Raw genomic sequence first — 19,091 nt, 5'->3', positions numbered from 1 at the left:
AATATTCTTGGGGGGGGAATTATAAGCAAAGAAATTCCTTGAAATAGATTTTTATCATTTAGTGTCAGTTTAATGTCTTGCTCAGCACTTTTAAATCATCTTAGAAGGATAACTTTCTATCCATTACTTTATGATAGCTTAATCATCCTTATATTATGAACCTAGCTACTTTCATTCCATGAAATAGTGCGCATTTATTTCCAATAGACCTTTTCCTTGATGATTAGAATTGGAATCTGTGTTTCTAGCTGAAAACTACTGGCATGTTTTATTTTTCCAACACGTTCACATAATAAACCAAACCCACTGCCGTGGAGTCAATTCCGACTCATAGCATAGCGACCCCATAAGGTTTCCAAGGCTGCAAATCTCTACGGAAGCAGACTGTCGTATCTTTGTCTGTGGAGCTGCTGGTGATTTCCAACTGCCAACCTTTTGGTTAGCAGCGGAGCGCTTTAACCACTGTGTCCCCAGGGCTCCTACCCTTCACATAATAGGTACCTAAAAATACAAAACTAATACTGATCATGAGTTCCTGGGTCTTCTGGATTCATCATGTTAAAGTATTCATCAGACATCATCTTAGATGAGACTTGCCTTTAAATATGCGGTTGTGTTTTCTGCAGAAGTTACGTACATGTCTTCAAAAACCCGACTAGTCTAGAAAAATGACTCTTTGAGACAGTCATGTTCTCTCTCTCTCTCTTTTTTTTTTTAAAAAAGACAAAACAGCAATAAACATTTTAGCTCTTTAATGAGCAAAGATCATGTCTCTTAGCATCGGACTAATAGTCATTATCCAGATTATCTTTATTTCACGCAATGGCCAGTGACATGGCCAAGATGTACAAAGTTGTTTCCATCAAGTAGTATACAATTTTTTGTGTATAATAATCTTTCGTTCTTGAAAAAGAGTAACTGAAAAGAAAGGTTTCTGTTACTGCAGTTAGTTTGTCAGAGAAAGTTCTTTGCATTATCTTACAAACTATCAAAATTGCTAGTCATCTGAAAAAATGTAAAAAAAAATCACATAACTTTAGTCTAATAGAAATATAATACAGGTAAGAGAGAAAGTATTTATCAGGGATGTGCTCTTTAAGTCCATCTCAATTTTTTTTTAATATAAATGTACATCTGATTACATATACAAACGTTTGGAAAGGTCTGTGATATACTGTTACTGGTAAACAACAAGGGAATGAAGAGTTTTCTGTGGTCTTAGAATATTCCTTTAAAATCACACACACATAAGACTAAAATCTTCCAGGTGTTGACTCTCTTTCTAGGTTCTGTATCTACGTTGTACTCTACTGAGATTGCGTGAGTAAATTCCAGTGAATGAGCCCCAATGAGAAAGATAAGTGACGAGAGCAGGGACATAACTTTATATTGAATTATTATTAGTAAACATTTTGTCATGCAACATGATAAATCAATTAACTGAGAACTGTAATCAGAGTGGTAATATTGGGGCATCCTTATATCATAAAATACTGTTGCAAGTAACTCTTTGGACACACTTCACCTTACCAAAAGGAACAAAAATACAGAGTAACAAAAATCACAGCAAATTATAGATCCTGTCATACATATCCAATTAGGGTATTATTTCTATAAATTATCTGGATGGAAATAAAAAGAACATTAAAAACACAGTAATTTTTTTTTTCTGGGATTCATATCAGTGAGTATTCACCACTATACCTACAGTTTCTCCAAATACCTTTAAATAACTAATTCCTTCTATTATTGAAACTACTATGAATTATTTTATTGTAATTACTTTTGCCCCTTAAAATCTTCTTTAGGTTCTGCCAATTGATGGAGGAAGCTTCTATTAAAAACTCCAATGGGATGAGAAGAATTTTAATTTACGGCTTAATCAGCAGCACAGCCACCAAGCATATAAATTATCATGCACATCGTGCTAAAAATATCCAGTTTCCTTTATCCCCACAACTTTATACTGACAGCACTTATGTGATAATGTTGTACCTGCCAGTCTTTAACTTCTTTGTTTTACTGGCAATTTCAACATGAGCCGCTGCTAAGGCCATTAACAGCACTGGTGCTTTGTGTACTTATCCAAATATGTAAATGTGGTCTACACAATAAAACGGCTCCAAACAAAAACTGGTGAAATTTATCTGACATTCCATTGGTGTGTCCCTTGTGCATATTCATAATAGTTTTTTTTTTAATTTTATTTTTTATATTTCAGACATAGTTCTTTCCTATTTGGTGTTCCACATGCCTAATTCCATTATGTAACTTAAATCTTCAAAAAATTAATTCTTGAATGTGAATGAAAAAGTATCTTTCAGAACAACTGCTTCAAGCAATTGAAATCCATTTCTAAAGTTCATTTGTGTATATATGTACATTTCATATTTTGAAAACCCCCAAAATCCTTGATATGTATATTCACATAATATTCCTCCTTACTTAAATATTAAGAGTCTTGTAGGTTGAAAGCCAAGGAATCTTCAGTAATCAGGTACTGCAATCCATCAAAAAAATAGAGTTTGTTTCTCTTATCTGGCTATACCCTGGTTGTTGAATGTGAATGGGGGTGGGAGTGGGGGTGGGGCAGAGTATTGTTCTGTCCTCCAGTAAATGTATTGAATGTGTGTAAGGGCTGAATCCCTGGTATAGTGTTGGGAATCATTGTAATGGTGTTGGGTGTCATTAAGGGAACATCATCAGGTGACCTCCTCATAGCTAGTGTGTAATCTGGGGGGCAGGCGGTCCGAAGAACCACCTCATGTGGATGGATGGACTCACATTCATGATCCAAATCAGTGTGCTTCATTTGGAGGGACATAATCTCCTCTTCTTGTGCATGGGTCAGATCGTTGGTAGCAGTGCGCTGAGGGCTGCATCTCCTATGAACGTCATGTCTCCTTTTATCCTTTTTGTAGTAAAGGGCTGCAAAGGCCAAGATGTTCAGAAACAGCAGTGATGCTCCAACTGCAATAGTGACACTCAGCTCTGTTGAGTAGTCCCTTTGATCCACTGAAAATGGACTTGGTTGTTGCTTGGGATCATCCTGCTTGGCAGTAGGAAAGGCTGATGTGACAGGTACAGAATTTTTTCTCGTAGGTCTGAAAGTGATGTCGGTTGATGGCACTTTAGTTGTTGTCGAGGTATACTGAGAAATGTCATTGAGATTATGTAGATGAGGTACCAGCTCCAACCAGAGGTTGACCTTATTGGCTCTGTAATGTTCTTTAACTCTTGGTTTTAACCCAATATGGAGATAAAGTTGGTCTTTCTGGGAATATCTGGTCCATGCTACTTCTTCAAAGCGGTTGGGCTTGGTATGGATAAATTTTGTATCTTGAGGGACAGGTTGATTTGGGTCACTAGGAAAGAAAAAAGAAACTGTGAGAACAAAATTGTGTTACTCTTTTTCTTAATCAAAATGATGCCAGTTTAAAGTCTAATTGAAGAAGTAACTCATCAACACTTTAGATTGTCTTTTAACATCAGCTTGGGTTAATTTAGAAATATCAATCCCATAGAAGCCGGATTGTTTGATGGCTTATAACGTAATGCAGGGAAGCCTTATGTTCTGGTCCTCTCTACCCATTTAGAAATGGGATATTATCTACCCAAAGATTTTAAAAATCATTTAAATATTCCTTTTAAAATTTTACATTAGCCTTTCATATGAGTTGTCTCATAGGCACACTAGCAGAGACGGAATGAAGTAGTGAAACGACGTGGCAATTGGAATCAGCAGATAAGGATTTGAGTCCTGGTGCTGCTATATACTAGGCATATGAATATCTGTATGAGGCCCTCAGAACCTCAGGTGCCTTCTCTGTAAAATGGAAATAATAGTACTTGGGCTGCCCACCTCACAAGGTAATTGGAAGGATTAAAGGACATATAATACAATGCATTGGAAAGCACTATAATATTTGTTACTATTGAACACCAATTATAATTAAAATAATCCTGCGTAATTACACAAAAACAATGTGCTTTAAAAAACAAAAAATATATTTAATTGGCAACCAATGCAATAGAGATCATAAATTTTCTTAATAAACTTGTAAAGTGTCTAAAGTCAAGAACTAATAGACCAGTGATTTTTTTGAATGACACAATATAGAATTGATTTTGAACGAAAGAACTTAATATAGTTCTGGTATTAAATCATTGGGCACAGAGTCAGGCACAGTATTATTTTAAATTGCTTAAAATGATATTTTTAAAATTATAGCAAACTTCATTCCTTAGGTACATACCCAGTTTTAGCAAAATTGGTCCAGTATGTCATTACCACTGCACTCAGCATCACATCATTTTTGGAGAAATTGCAAGGAAATAACTCTGTAGGGCCAATCATAGGGATTCCCAACACATAGGGAACCTCGTCTCCATGGGCTGCATCAGCCCAAGCTGGAACCTGATCTGTTTGGCAATGATGGTAAAAGGCATAGAAGTATGTAGGTGAACCAAAGTTTGAGTGAAGATCTGCTGTAGCTACAGCTGGTGCCACCCACTGATGGTCCGTAAACAAAGCCAATAATGTCTTCCTTCTGGTTTCAGGGTTGTGACGGTCAGCCCAGTCAGTATACATGAATTTAATGGTTTCTCTCAAAACATCTTTGCCTTCAGGATATCCATATAAATTATCAACAAAATTGGAAACAGCAAAGTCAAAATCACTAGCTGATATACCATCATCACTATCTACTATATTTTCAACAAATTTTAACCCTTCCCCCTGGTTAACTCCTAACATTATGTCATAGTTGAGAAACTCTCCTTGCTCCATCAATATCTGTGGGTCATCAGGTATTACATCACCATCAATCACGGGTCCAAAGGCTATGTGGTATCTTGCTGGTTGAATATCTTGGTCAACAAGTTCTTTATAAGGCTTCTTCTGTAGGCATTCCACTAATTCTACTGTATCTGAAACATTGCAACCAACTTTTGTGGCCAACATTCTAGCATATTTTGCAGGTTGGAAACTAACAGCCCAGCTGGAAAGGGCTGTTCCACTTTGAGCTATTGCTCGTTGAAAAAGTCCTATGAAGAAAAAGACATAAAGTTTTCAGATGACCTTCGAATAATGTTGTGGTAAAATAATATTTGATATTTTAGACACGTATATAAAAACTCAGGTGCAACTGAAGAAATAGGGATATAGAGACATTTTTGCTTAAGAGAAAGTACACAAAGCTATCCCCAGGGTTTAATGAGTCAGAGAGCTGAACCAAGGTCTTATACTTTGAGTGGCAACTGCCTTAGGGATCAGGAGGTCTAAATTGTGCAGTGTCTCAAGAAGGCAGTAAGCAAGGGAGGAAGAGAAGATATAAATACTAGTGGTAAGATACCCAAAGATTTTCTTAAATCATCATGTAAACACCTATATAATCATCACAACCAGCCAGATGGTGTCAACTTTCTCCGTTTTTGAAAACTCCCCATTAGGCTCTGTATTGTCTCTTTGGAATATTTTCTTCTATTTGCCCATATCTTTTGTCCTTCAAAATGGCACTCTCTGTTTGTCTTAAGCAGATTTTATTTGAACAAGACATGTTGAGGGCTCACACAGCTACTTGGGTGGGAGAATTTTTGATAATGCCCTGGGGATGGCCCTTAAAGCACACAAAACAGAATAGCACTTTAGACATACTCTTTCCAGCTCCTCCTGTCAGACATAGTATGCTGAATATTCATCTTTCAGAACAAGACATAACATTTGAAGTGTTTTCACTAGGTTAAAGAAAAAACCATCAGCAGAATGATTTAGTTGGGGGGTGATTTAAGTTTTTCCTCTGTTGAAAGTGCACAGTTATATTTTATCATAAAAAATGAAAAGTACATGGCCCACTACTTTTCACTTAATTGTGTTTAAGCATTGTAAACCAGGTCCCCATATGCAGTTTGATAAGAGCTGCATGTCATTTAAATTTATATTGCACTTTATTTACTTCTTAGTGTAGTTTCTAATAAAATTCTTGTTTAAAATATAATTTATTTTCTTTTAATAAGGCTTTTTTTTTAATCAGTTTCCCAATACAGCTTTATAATTCAGCTATTTAAACACATACTTGATTATTCATGTGTAAATGAGATAAGAACTCTTTCAGGAAAGTGTTAAAACAGTTTGAGTTAGAAGCAAAGTTTTAGATTTTTCTCCAAACATGAATGTTTAATCAATGTGTCCATATCATATTCCTAGATAATTCTAAAAGTATGCAAAATCTAAAAAATACTAATCTAAATTTGTTTTGGTTTTCTGGAATATTTACGAATACATTTTAGCTTTCTAAGGCAGAATATGCTGTAGCAAACCATACAAATGCATATCATTTAAAAATCATACAGGCCGTGTGTTTGTTAACATTTGCTCTGAGATATATTTTACTAACTGTAAACATTACAGCTAAAATAAATTTGATGGTTTCTACAATATTCCTTCCCATTTCAAGTATTCAATGATATTGACTAAATATACCAAAAAAAAAAAAAAAAAAAAGATTTAGGGGAAAATACACGTCATATAAAATATACCCTGAAATATGCCATCCAGATGGCATTGGAAAAATCATGTATTTTATCATTAGTGAGAGAGTTGCTTGTTATGTGTGTGCGAGATGTGGTTGACCCTAGGTAGATAAAGGCCTGAGCTTCTCTACAATCCTTTGTGCAGAGTTTACAGCCTTTAAAGTCTATACCTGAGCTGGAGACATGGAATCAGCATACTGATTCCAAGAAATCTCCTGAGCATCTCCTGGTCAAATCAGGTAATTGTTTGAGGAGATGGGCTTAGGACTGGACCAACTATATGTCTGTGTCTCTGCAAGGCACAGATAGATTTCACTGAAGAGTATAATTGAATGTTATGTTTTCAACTGTTTGTAGAGCCATTTGCCACTGCTTACCACACCATCAGCTGATGAATAGCAGGGCTGGCACTGATGAACTAAGGGATTCATCTCTTTAGTCAATGAGAAGGGTCATTATGGGTTGGAATTGACTAGACAGAAGCAGGTTTGGTTTTTTTGGTTTAATAATAGCTGAAACTAGCTTCAGTGACCATTAGTGCTTTACATGTAGAAAAAGTAAGAGGAAATAACATTTGAAATCAAATGACCCTGAGAAGTCTGTGCAAGTTGCTTAATGTTAACATAATTAAATATTCACATTACTATAGTCCTAAGGGTAGAACCATCTAATCTGTTTAATTAAAAAAAAAACAAAACAAAGTTTGTTATTTAAAAACAAACCATTTCATTACAGACCAAAATCCCTATGCAATTAGAGATGTTCATGTATGTCATTTTGTCATCTCGATCAGAACTTGACTAATATAAATGAGATGTTCAATAAATTGTTAATAAGTTAAGTCTATAATAATATATGATTCTTCAAATATATATACTCATTTAATGACTGGCTATTCTTTGGAAAATTTCACCTAAATGTACCTTTGATACTCAAAACAAATATTTTATGTCTGTTGCTCATTTCATAAGATTCAGTTTTATAAATTAAGATGTTTCATGAATTACACTTGATAGTATATACCATATATATAGTGTATAGCATATATATACATACGTATATGTATATATAAAATAAAAAGGAAGAAAATACAAGATGATTGACATTGACATATATTCTCCATCTTCCTATCTTATCATGTGTAAATAATGGAGAGAAAGTATTGGCTTTTGCAGACTTCTCCAACAAAACTCTTCTGTTCTTGTGGATATTTCAAGTTAACAATGTGGTTATACAGGGTGACTAAACTCCTGGTAAAATGGAAGTCCATAAAGAACAACATGATGGCTTTTGGGCAGGCACTTTAGAAAAAGGATGTCAAGGCCAGAAAGTGGAGACAGAAAAATATTTCACGAATTTAAGTAGCCTCAGTGCTTCATGCTCCTTTGTCAAGCTTCGTGGGAGAGGAAAAAAACAAAAGAACACTTTTGGAGTTGAAAATAGAAAAAGCACAAACTCAAATGTATTTTTCTTTTTAATCAAAATCTCCACTACTGACTTTGATGCTTTGACAATTTTGGATCATGCATGCAAAATAATCAAACATTCATTCTTTACTCAGACAACAAGTGAAAATCACATGTTATGAGACAAACTAGCTTACAACAGCTTCATTATCTTCATACTATTAAAGGGTTTTAAATGTCTATTGTCTTGAAAATAGATTGTATACCATCCCTACATTAAAAAAAAAAAATCCTGTCTTTGATTTTGATTACTGAATAAGCAGAGATGACAGAACTGTGAACATCTTTGTCTGATTTACCCAAGAATCACCCTTTGGAGGAAAGAAAAGTAACTATAAGTCTAACTATCCTGAAGTGTGCTTGAAAGGGCATCCTTACCAAGCTCCACAGGAGACAAACAAAAGAATATGACAAAAATTTAAACATGCATAGAAAAAGCTGAAGAAACATAGTTTTGAACAGTCATTGAGTTCAACCTAATACTCAGTTCGAACAGAGAAGTAGATACAGAGCATCACATACTACTGATGGTGGTGGCATGCAGACACCAAAATTGTCAAAATTTGCAACCTGCATAATACCTTTGGTTGAATTGCTCCAACGGTTACCTTCAGAATAATGGGATAAAGTCAGCAGATTGACACATGAACCCCCAGCGCCAGATCCAAAAACAGTGATTCTTAAGGGGTCACCACCAAAGAATCCAATGTTTTCACTAGTCCACCTTAGAGCCTGTATGAGATCAAGGAGTCCATAGTTTCCTTTTGCAGCCTGATCCCCTGTACTTAAGAAACCTGAAAAATAGTAAGGAAAAAAAAAAACAAAAAAAAACCAGACAGTTTAGAATACCCTTTTGAGTTGACATGACTCAAACAGACACCAAGTTTAAACACAATTGGATGCTATGTTAATCAAGGTAAATACAGTGCAAGTTCTTATGTAAAAACCATTTCCCACCAGAATAAAACAATTTGCTTTGAGAAGAACAGTAGTGACTAAAACCTTAAAAATGACATTTATTTTCCCCAAATGCTTCTTAAGTTATCCAGATAACAGGTAACAGGGGGTGGATAAAGGGAATGAAAACATTCTGAAAGACCTCATGGGAGCCATTGAAGTGGCCAAGTTCCTTGATGGAGACATTTGGATATTATCATGGGGCATATGAGAACATGTGCATTTTGCATAAAATATAGTGTCAGTCCTCAAGTTGCTCAGGGTCTAACATGGCTGGAATCTAAGGTATGTGTAGCAGGGTTGCAGGACTTGACAGTGTAGAGCAGGAGTACTTTTCTAAGGCTTGTAAAAAGAAGTTTTATAAACTCCATAAAATTATATGCAGAATTTTTCATGCATATGCATATTTTTATTAATGATTAAAAAAAAAAGAAAGTTGCTGCAGAGTTGATTCCGACTCTTGGTTAATGGCTGATTCTTTTTGGAAGTAGATCACCAGGCCTTTTTTCCAAGGCAACTCTAAGTGGACTCGAACCTTCAACCTTTTGGTTAGCAGCTGAGTGTGATAACTGTTTTCACAGTCTATGATTACAAAAGAGCCACTGTGCTTGATGTGATTTGGGGCCACATTATGGCCTGCCTTAAAGGCCAAACTGAGGATATTTGCTCAATTAGCAAACCGTGTAGAATAATTGCAGTTTTTTGAAAATTTCTGTTACTGGAATATTCAAAGCTCTGCTTTATAGTGAGTCTGATAATGATGCGAAGCGTATGGCAAATAATAGAGAAAATAGGGTTAAAGGAGAGGTTATAAGGATCTTAACTGACAGTGCGGCAAAGAGAATTGAAAAGCGAAGATGAATAGAAAAAATATTATGGTGTAGAAGTTACATAACTTTCTCAGTTATAGAAATTACAGTGGAAGGAAGAGCCAAAGATATAACTTTAGTAATACTTCATTCATTTTGCTGACTTAATAACTTTTAAACCGAAACCAAACCCTCTGCCTTTGAGTCGATTCCTACTCATAGGGACTCCATAGGGTTTCCGAGGCTGTAAATCTTTATGGAAGCAGACTGCCGCCATCTTTCTCCCGCAGAGTGGCTGGTGGGTTTGATCTGCTGACTTTTCAGTTAGCAGCCTAGCACTTTAGCCACTGTGCCACCAGGGTGCCTAAATAGCTTTTACAGTGTGTCCATTATAACTTGTAAAATAAACATCTACTCTCTATTTCTGCATTGGTATAAATGGAAAAGTAAAAAAATACTGTATAAAATATTTTTTTATGAACTCTTCATATATTTTGTAGAAAATATTTAGAAATATATTACATGTAAATTGATTAATTATACTCAGGGAGTTAATTTCTAATCTGAACCAATTTACAGAGCTAATTTAAAAAAATCAGATTTATTCTCTTATTGCAGACCCACTGTAGAAAATCAACATAATTGGTCAATGTTTTTGATAAAAATCATTTTATTCGATTTGAAATATATCTCCTTTTCAAATAAAATAATCCAGAAAGTCAATTACATTTGTGAAAACCAGACTGTGATAACAGTACCTAGCAAGTGAGTAAATAAATCTATAACCAAAATGAATATATGGACAAGAAATTCTTTAGGATTATTCTAGAAGCAACAAATGAAGATACACATTCTCCTGAATAATTTTCTAAAATATAAAGAAATTAAAGTGGTTAGTCCTTTTCCTACAAGACTAAAAATCCTAAGAAACAAAACTATAATCTTTAGTTCATTTGTGTGTGTGTGTGTGTGTGTGTGTGTGTGTGTACGTGTATAACCATGAAAACACTAAATAATCCTTGATATTGAGGTTAAATTTTAAAAAATAGGCTCCAAATAAACATATCTTTCTGGTCACACCCATTACCTTTTATTAAATCTGCATAAAAATTTAAGGAAGTATTTATGGTGTCTCCATACATAAAAGCATTTTCATATACACAATATTCATGTAAAGGAGAGCACAATAAAAAACAAAAACATGGCAGAGAATTCTTTTAACTTTGCTATTAACTGAATTTTGCTGTAAGAAAGCAAAAATAATTTATATCCTGAAGGATCCTGTTACAAATATTTTTACCTATAAAGACACACTAATGGCATTGTAATATAATTTTCTTTAAATACTATCTTGACACAGTTTTGAGGCCCTCGCTGGAGGCCTGTTGGCTCCCCTTCTCAAGCAGCTGGTAATGTCCACTCTCAACCCACTACCCTTACTGGGAACTGTGAGTATAATAAACCTGGTTACTTTTCACGGCTTCCCTGACTATTCTTTCCCACACTGCACCTGACTTACCATCCCACAAATTCATTACAGCAGGCATGAACCCTGAAAACAACATTATGGAAGGATTACTGTGAGTTAGATAGAAAGGAATGCTGAAGGATGAAGTAGGTATGAGTGTGAGTGTGAGTGTGAGTATGTGTGTGTGTGAGAGAGAGAATGAATGAGAGAATGGGAATACTCTATATGTATTTTATTACCTATAATTCAACATCACAAATATATTCAGATAGAAATTTGATTTCTGGATATAGCTTATGCCACTCAGCCGAAACCTAGGTTTTTAAATTTAATTCCTCTTTAAATAATACTGAATTTTCTATATAAAGTTGACTTACTAACTGATAGAATAATCATAATTCAATGTATAGTAATAAAATAATTGTCTTTGCATTAACTGAAGAGTATCACCTCTATAATTCTAGCGTCAGCAACACCATTTTAACCACTATAGCAGATTTGGTCAAATAGTTTTGTGTTAATATAATGATACTTCAAAGACATATCAGTTCTCTGAAGATCAACCTCTCCTGTATATATAGCTTAAAGAAATCCTATAACATTTTCAAGAAAAGGCTTTAGACAAAATAAATTCAGTTCCAAAACTGCACTCTTACACCACAGCATGGAGTAGATCATCAGGTAAAGGCCATTGTGTTTTAGGCATGGAATGTCTAAGATTATTTTGTCAAGCTCCATTTTTACCCTTCAGTACTAAATTTCCATCACTCTTAATTTCTATTATATGTTCATGTATATGTTGCATACATACAATGCATATATATATATATACATACATATATATATGCATGTTTCAACTGATCATTAGAGTGAACTTACAGAGTAACTTTGAGGTTTATATTAGGAAAAATTAATAGATAGCTGCTGTCTTTATTTAGGCCAGCCAGCAAATTGAATTATATAGCTCTTCAGACCTGGTAAAGTGATGCTGCATGCTTGCGTGACTTCTTTGGTTGCTGATGCTATATTCAAACAACATCCTATAGCTCAGCTAAGAGCACAAAATGGGGACAGTTAAACAAATTGGTGTCTCAAAAGAAACACGGTTTGCTAATTACCGAGGTGATGTGCACTGGCAACATTCTTTATACCTTGCTATCCAATGAAGTATTCCTTTAAAGTTCTTTTTTAACTCACTTACAGCTATTACATCCTTAACAAAAGAATCATTTCAGATCACTCTAGTTGGAACTTTACATTAAACTGCACCAACTATAGTCCAGCCATCCGAAACCAAAAACCAAACCTATTGCTTTGGAGTCGATTCCGACTTATAGCAACCCTGAACTGCCCATAGGGTTTCCAAGAGCAGCTGGTGGATTCAAACTGCTGATCTTCTGTTTAGCAGCCGAGCTCTTAACCACTGTGTCACCAGGGCTCCGGTCCAGCCATAGAGGAACTAAACTTCGCAGAAACCTGAAAGTGCTGGTCATCTTCCTGATTACTTTGGGGAAGAAGGTTTTCTCCTTAATGTCATGAAAGCCACGGGAGAGAGATGTGGCTGTCTGCTTCCATAACGATTTACAGCCTTGGAAACCCTATGGGACAGTTCTACTCTGTTTTATAGGGTCGCTATGAGTCGGAATTGACTTGAAGGCAACGGGCTTGGTTTTGGTTTGGTTATACTGTTTGATAGGAGACCTGGCGGCACAGTGGTTAAGGAGCTTGACTGGTAACTGAAAGATTGGCGGTTCGTAAACCACCAGCGGCTGCTCGGGAGAAAGATACGGCAGTCTGTTTCCTTAGAGATTTACAGCCTTGGAAACCTTATGGGGTCTCTATGAGTTGGAATCGACTCGATGGCAGTGGGTTTGGGTTTTTTATACTGGTTGACGTGAAAGAAAGATGGGGAAATCTGCTTCCCTAAAGATTTAATGCCTTGGAAACTCTATGGGGTAGTTCTACTCTGTCCTATAGGGTCACTATGAGTCGGAATCGACTGGAGGGCGATTAGATACTGTTTTACTAATTGATGTACTAACACATTGCACTTATTATTTTTTGTATTATAGAACAATAGAGACAATAAAAGCAAACCTTTTCCTTTTTTGGGATGGAAGCAACAGAAATTTCCAGAAAAATAGAAAACTATTTAATTTACTTGATTCATGAATATAAGACCTTAAAAACATAACTGCTTTTAAACTTAAGGCTAACTTTCAAAATTCATAATTACAATTAAGCTAAGAATTATTTCACTAATCCATGTATTGACCACAATTGTCATTATATTGTTTGGAGAGTTTATTTAATATCATTTCTCTCATCTTAAAATGATCTCCAACTGTTGTGCCTACATGGGACTCAGTTTTACTGATCTGCTTAAATCTATTGAGCTGGCTTAGCCTCAATTTGATGTTTACCTGATCTAACAACTAAGATTACTTTCATGTGTTAGAGAAAACCAAGCAATTGAACATGGGCCCCATGTCCTTGGAATGGAAAAATCAGATCAGGCCTAAAATAAATGGGGCAAGGGGAAAAGAAATAAAAACAGATAATTACTGCAGGCAAAGTGTTTGCTCAGTCTACTGAGGTGCACCTCACACAGTTAGCTCTCATAGGCAGATTCTAAGGAGTATGGGAGGAGCTAAGTTAAATTATCTGACAACAGCCTAGCAACCTATTGGTTAGCCAACTCTGTACTCAAATCGCTTGCAATACAATCTTACATGCAATGTCTTTGAAACGTAAAACAAAATGGAAACAGGGCACTTCTTTTTTTTTTTTTTTTAATTTTTTTTATTTTATTGTTGTACTTTAAGTGAAAGTTTACAATTCAAGTTAGTCTCTCATACAAACATTTAGACATACATTGTTATGTGACTCTAATTGCTCTCCCTATACTGTGACAGCACATTCCTCCTTTCCACCTCTGATTTCCCATGTCTATTCAACCAGCTCCTGACCCTCTCTGCCTTCTCATCTCACCTCCGGACAGGAGCTGCCTGTTTAGTCTCATGTATCTACTTGAGCTAAGAAGCACACTCTTCATGAGTATCATTTTGTGTCCCATAGTCCAGTCTAATCTTTGAAGAGTTGGCCTCGGGAATGGTTTTAGTCCTGGGTTGACAAAGAGTCCAGGGCCCATGCTTTCTCGGGTTCCTCCAGTTTCAGTCAGACCATTAAGTCTGGTCTTTTTGCTAGAATTTGAATACTGCACCCCACTTTTCCCCTGCTCCATCAGGGACTCTTTGTTGTGTTCCCTGTCAGGGCAGTTGTTGTTGGTAGCCGGGCACTATGTAGTTCTTCTGGTTTCAGGCTGATTTAGTCTCTGGTTATGTGGCCCTTTCTGTCTCTTGGGCTAATACTTCCCTTGTGACTTTGGTGTTCTTTATTCTCCTTTACTCCAGGTGAGTTGAGACCAATTGATGCATCTCAGATGGCAGCTCGCTAGCTTTAAGATCCCAGACACCACTCACCAAAGTAAGATGCAGAACATTTTCTTAATAAACTTTGTTATGCCAATTGACCTAGATGTTCCCTGAAAGTATGGTCCCCAGACCCTTGCCCCTGCTACTCTGTCCCTCGAAGTGTTTGGTTGTATTCAGGAAACTTCTTAGCTTTGGTTTAGTCCAGTTGTTCTGAATTCCCCTGTAGTGGGTGCTGTCCTTCCCTTCACCTAAGATAATTCTTATTTACTATCTAGTTAGTGAATAACCCTCTCCCTCCCTCCCCCCCAACCATCAAAGAATGTTTTCTTCTGTGTTTAAACCTTTTCTTGAGTTCTTATAATAGTAGTCTTAGACAATATTTTCCTTTTGTGACTGACTAAATTCGCTCGAGATGCCTTCCAGATTCCTCCACGTTATGTTTCATGGATTCACCAATGTTCTTTATCACTGCATAGTATTCCACTGTGTGGATATACCATAATTTGTTTATCTATTTATCCATTGATGGGCACCTAGGTTGTTTCCATCTTTTTGCTATTGTGAACAATGCTGCAATGAACGTGGGTGTGCATATATCTATTTGTGTGATGGCTCTTATTTCTCTAGGATATATTCCAAGGAGCGGGATTGCTGATTGTATGGTACTTCTAGCTTTTTAAGGAAGCACCAAATCAATTTCCAAAGTGGTTGTACCATTTTACATTCCCATCAACAGTGTATAAGTGTTCCAGCCTCTCCACAACCTCCTCAACATTTATTATTTTGTGTTTTTTGGATTCATGCTGGCCTTGTTGGGTTGAGATGGTATCTTATTGTAGTTTTGATTTGCATTTCGCTAATGGCTAATGATCGTGAGCATTCTTCATGTGTCTGTTAGCCACCTGAATGTCTTCTTTGGCAAAGTGCCTGAAACAGGGTGCTTCTTAGGAAAAAAAATCTGAAAGGATTCAAGGAGGCACTTGGAACCAGGAAATAATCAGACTGTTTATATTTGAGATGATATCTAGAATGTCAGAAGTTTAAGATGTCAATGATTCTATACTGTAAATGTGATTTCTTTTGGGGGGAGCAAATTTAAATGTCTATGTGTTTAATTTTTGGAAACATTAAATTTAATATATTTTTAGAGTCCATATTATGTATGCAGGCTATAAAGAAATAGGAAAGAAATTTGCAGTGTTTATCAATGCTGTTGCCATATACAGATGACTGTAGCTGGCTCTTTGAGTCAAATTGATAAATATTTCAAAGTAGAGACCATACTGAGCATTAAAGAGCCAGCCTTGCAGACATGAAACTTTGAATGATAGTGAGGCATCATTCTAGCAACTTGGGAATACAGATCAGAAACACAGCTCATTAAGGATTTTGCATCTTAAACATAAAAGGATTTAAAACTGTGGATTAAAACCTCAAATCCTCCCAGCTGAAAATCCAACTGGAAATCCCATGTGCTAACTCTCCTGATCTTCTTGGCTGCCAAGTCCAATCAGTTCTGCATCCTGTTCTTTTCCTGCTTTCCACCTCATGTCAGTTACTTACATACTCTTTCTTTGTAGACTAGTGAAGTCCTTCTTACTAGTCATTCATCCTCCAAGTCCAGCAAACATGTCTTTTATTTTTTCACTAGATTCACTTTTGAAAAATAATCTTCTCTAATGGGGTACAAGGAACCCTGGCGGTGCCAGGCTTAAGCACTCGGCTGCTAACCAAGATTGGTGGTTCAAACCCACCCACGTGTTCCAGGCGAGAAAGACCTGGCGATCTGCTCCTGTAAAGATTATTGCTTAGAAAATCCTATGGGGAAGTTCTACTCTGTCACATGGGGTTGCTATGAGTTGAAATTGACGCGATGGCCCCCAACAACAACAATGGGGTACACTGCTGTATCAAAATAACATCCACATGTTAAGACATGACTGGATAGTTTTCCCTTTATGTCTCTTTGAGTCAAGATTGTTCACAATATGATAATTTAAAATCCCCCCAAATTGGACAATTTGGGGTCTAGTAGGGGAAAGGAACATACACAATACCATTCAATTGCCCATCAATTCTAGCTAGCTTCCTTGCTGTTGTGTTTTCTTGGGAGCTACTGTCTAAATTCTTTGTGGAAAGCTACAAAGGATAAGGTAAAAAAAAATTCTTTTTTGTATGTAGGCTCTGGAAAAATAATGGCTCTGAAATGCATCTGACATCTTCATATGGACTTTTTTTTTTTTTTGGTATTTCTAAAATTTTACATTTTGGTGCATTTATTTTTTAAAATCAATTTGTTGCGAGATTATTTGCTCTCTGACTTCTCATCTTTGGGAAGAGGTAACAGATTGGCCAAAGCTTCTGACTTCTGAGAGCTGGACCTGGAGGCAGACAATGGGAAGGAAGGTGACTGCTCCCAGATGCCTGGAAAGAAAACACCTGCACGTTTTTCTTTGTTTTTTCAGTCCCCCAACTCCCTAAATTTCCCCTATCCCCAAGGAAAACAAGTGAAATTGATCCTTTTATTAAATTGAATTTTAACATTTTGTGCCTCTCTGTCCCTAATAAGGTTAAAATATTGATTTTAACCAGATTTCTTCTGAATGTAGATGGTAATGGAGAGAAAGCAGACCGTAATTTGGTTTTCTTTGAATCATGTACTCCATTCTCATTTCAAGAATGGCTCAAGATAACTAGGGAAAAGGTAACCCCCAGATCCAGCTCCCAAGGTCATCCCCCCTACTTGGTGCTCCAAAACCCCAAGCCTGCTAGTGTTCAGATGTCTTGGTCTGCATGTCAAGAAAAGTTTAACCAGCCTTCCCTGATTTGGTTATTTTGCATTTCTTATCTCTTTCAATCTGGGCAACAAAGGAAGTATCAAAACTGACAAAATCTTATGTTTCCTGAATAACTGCTCTCACAAAGAAGTGACAAAAGGAAAAACCTTCCCTTTACAAGGGCTTCCGTGAGAAAAGAAATCACATTGTTCATATATAGTTTTTTCTGATTATGTAGGAATGCGTCCAGTGATTGGAACACATGGTTTGTTTCAAAGCATCACTTTGATGAAGCTATGATGGCTACTATATAAGAAAAGTCTAGAGGGACACCAAGAACTATAAAAATTTTATAAATTTTGGGACTTCCAGCAAAATGGCGCCCTAGGCAGAAGCACCACGCTGTCCCTCCACAGCAAAGATCCGAAAAACTAAGCCGAACAGAGAAAACAACAATCCTGAAACCCTAAAATATCAAATGAAGAGACAAAGAACTCAGCCAAGCACCAAATGGAGTGAGAAAACTGACAGAGAAAAGAGAACGAGGAGAGATTCATGCAGAGGTCCCCTATCAGCTAACGCAGCACGGATCTGTCATCTTGGACTCTGATTGGAGACCAGCAAACAGGGGGTATGAGAAAGCAGCTTCACGGAGCTTCCAGCAGGAGAAAAAACAACTGATAATTTGCAGTATACGCTTTCCCACCCCCCACCCTTCTTCACCCCTACTTGGCAACCTCTGCTTCCCGCGGCCACAATCTCTTGTCTAGGAAGCACTGGCTGCTTGGATTCCACCCACCTGAATGGGCCAGCTGTCTGAGTGCCAGTTGTTGGCTGCTGCTGTTGCTTTTTTTCCGCTTCTTTTGATTTCTTCCTTACCTCTCACCATCTCCCCCTCCTTTTGCTCAAATGCCTGGCTCCCTGCACCATCTTTGCATCTTCCTGAGGGGCTGCGGAGCTCCATTCGGGTGTGGAGCTGCTTCCCGGTCTGGGCTGCCATGCTGGTGGGATCCCGGGGCTTTTGTTTCTTCTTTTGTTTTGAATTGTTTGTTTGTTTTCTTTTTCCTTTTCTTGAGTTGGGAGCCTGTTCTGGCCAGGCAGTGCTGCTGGGCAAGGAGACTACGCCCTTGGCTTCCACAGACGTGCAGAGGGATCCCTGGGGCATTTCTTTTTTCGTTGGTTTATTTTTTTTCTGTTTTTTTCTGTTTTTTGGGGGGCTTTCCTTGTTCTTTTTTTTTTTTAATTTGTTTTGTTTTCTTTTCCCTCTTTTTCCCTTTTTGTCTTTCTTCATTACTCAGTTTCTCGTCTATATCTTCCTTCTCTGTCTGTTCCCTGAATACCTGGCATTGTATACCTCTATGCGTTCTAGCCAGGTTGTATTGCAACACCTGAGAACAACATCCCCAGACGTATAGCCGCACCAGTAGGATCCCTGGGAACTTTGCTGTTCTTTAACCTTTCCAATTTTTATTTATTCATTCTTTTCTTTTCTTTTTTTCTTCCTCTTCCCCTTTTTTTTCCTCCATTTCATAGTCTCTCATCTTCCCACTCCAACAGCAAGCTCCCCTAGCATTCTTTTTTGTTTGTTTGTATGTTTTTGGCTCCTGTTCCTCTCTCCTCTCTCCCATAGCCATCTTAGCTCCACATAT

At 36.8% G+C, this 19,091-nt stretch overlaps 1 protein-coding gene across 6 annotated transcripts in view; it reads right to left on the bottom strand.

Annotated features, from left to right (window-relative positions):
• Window positions 1-525: 525 nt before the first annotated feature.
• Window positions 526-19,091, bottom strand: part of NLGN1 (neuroligin 1) — a 1,020,111-nt gene continuing 1,001,545 nt past the window's right edge. For 3 of the 6 annotated variants that reach the window (XM_004383483.1, XM_004383487.1, XM_004383484.3), the window contains 3 exons: window positions 8,606-8,791; window positions 4,257-5,046; window positions 2,543-3,365 (listed from right to left, as the gene is read on the bottom strand). In XM_004383483.1, coding sequence (XP_004383540.1) covers window positions 2,543-3,365; window positions 4,257-5,046; window positions 8,606-8,791 — 1,799 coding nt within the window. Of the gene's footprint in view, window positions 3,366-4,256; window positions 5,047-8,578; window positions 8,792-19,091 lie in introns of all 6 variants that reach the window. The other 3 variants (XM_004383485.2, XM_004383486.1, XM_012557584.1) reach the window with 3 other exon arrangements.

This window comes from Trichechus manatus, unplaced genomic scaffold, assembly GCF_000243295.1.
Source record: "Trichechus manatus latirostris isolate Lorelei unplaced genomic scaffold, TriManLat1.0 scaffold00110, whole genome shotgun sequence".
Taxonomy (NCBI): Eukaryota; Metazoa; Chordata; class Mammalia; order Sirenia; family Trichechidae; genus Trichechus; species Trichechus manatus.
The sequence above is the reverse complement of the archived record's forward strand: the minus strand, read 5'-3'. Positions and strand labels throughout refer to the sequence as shown.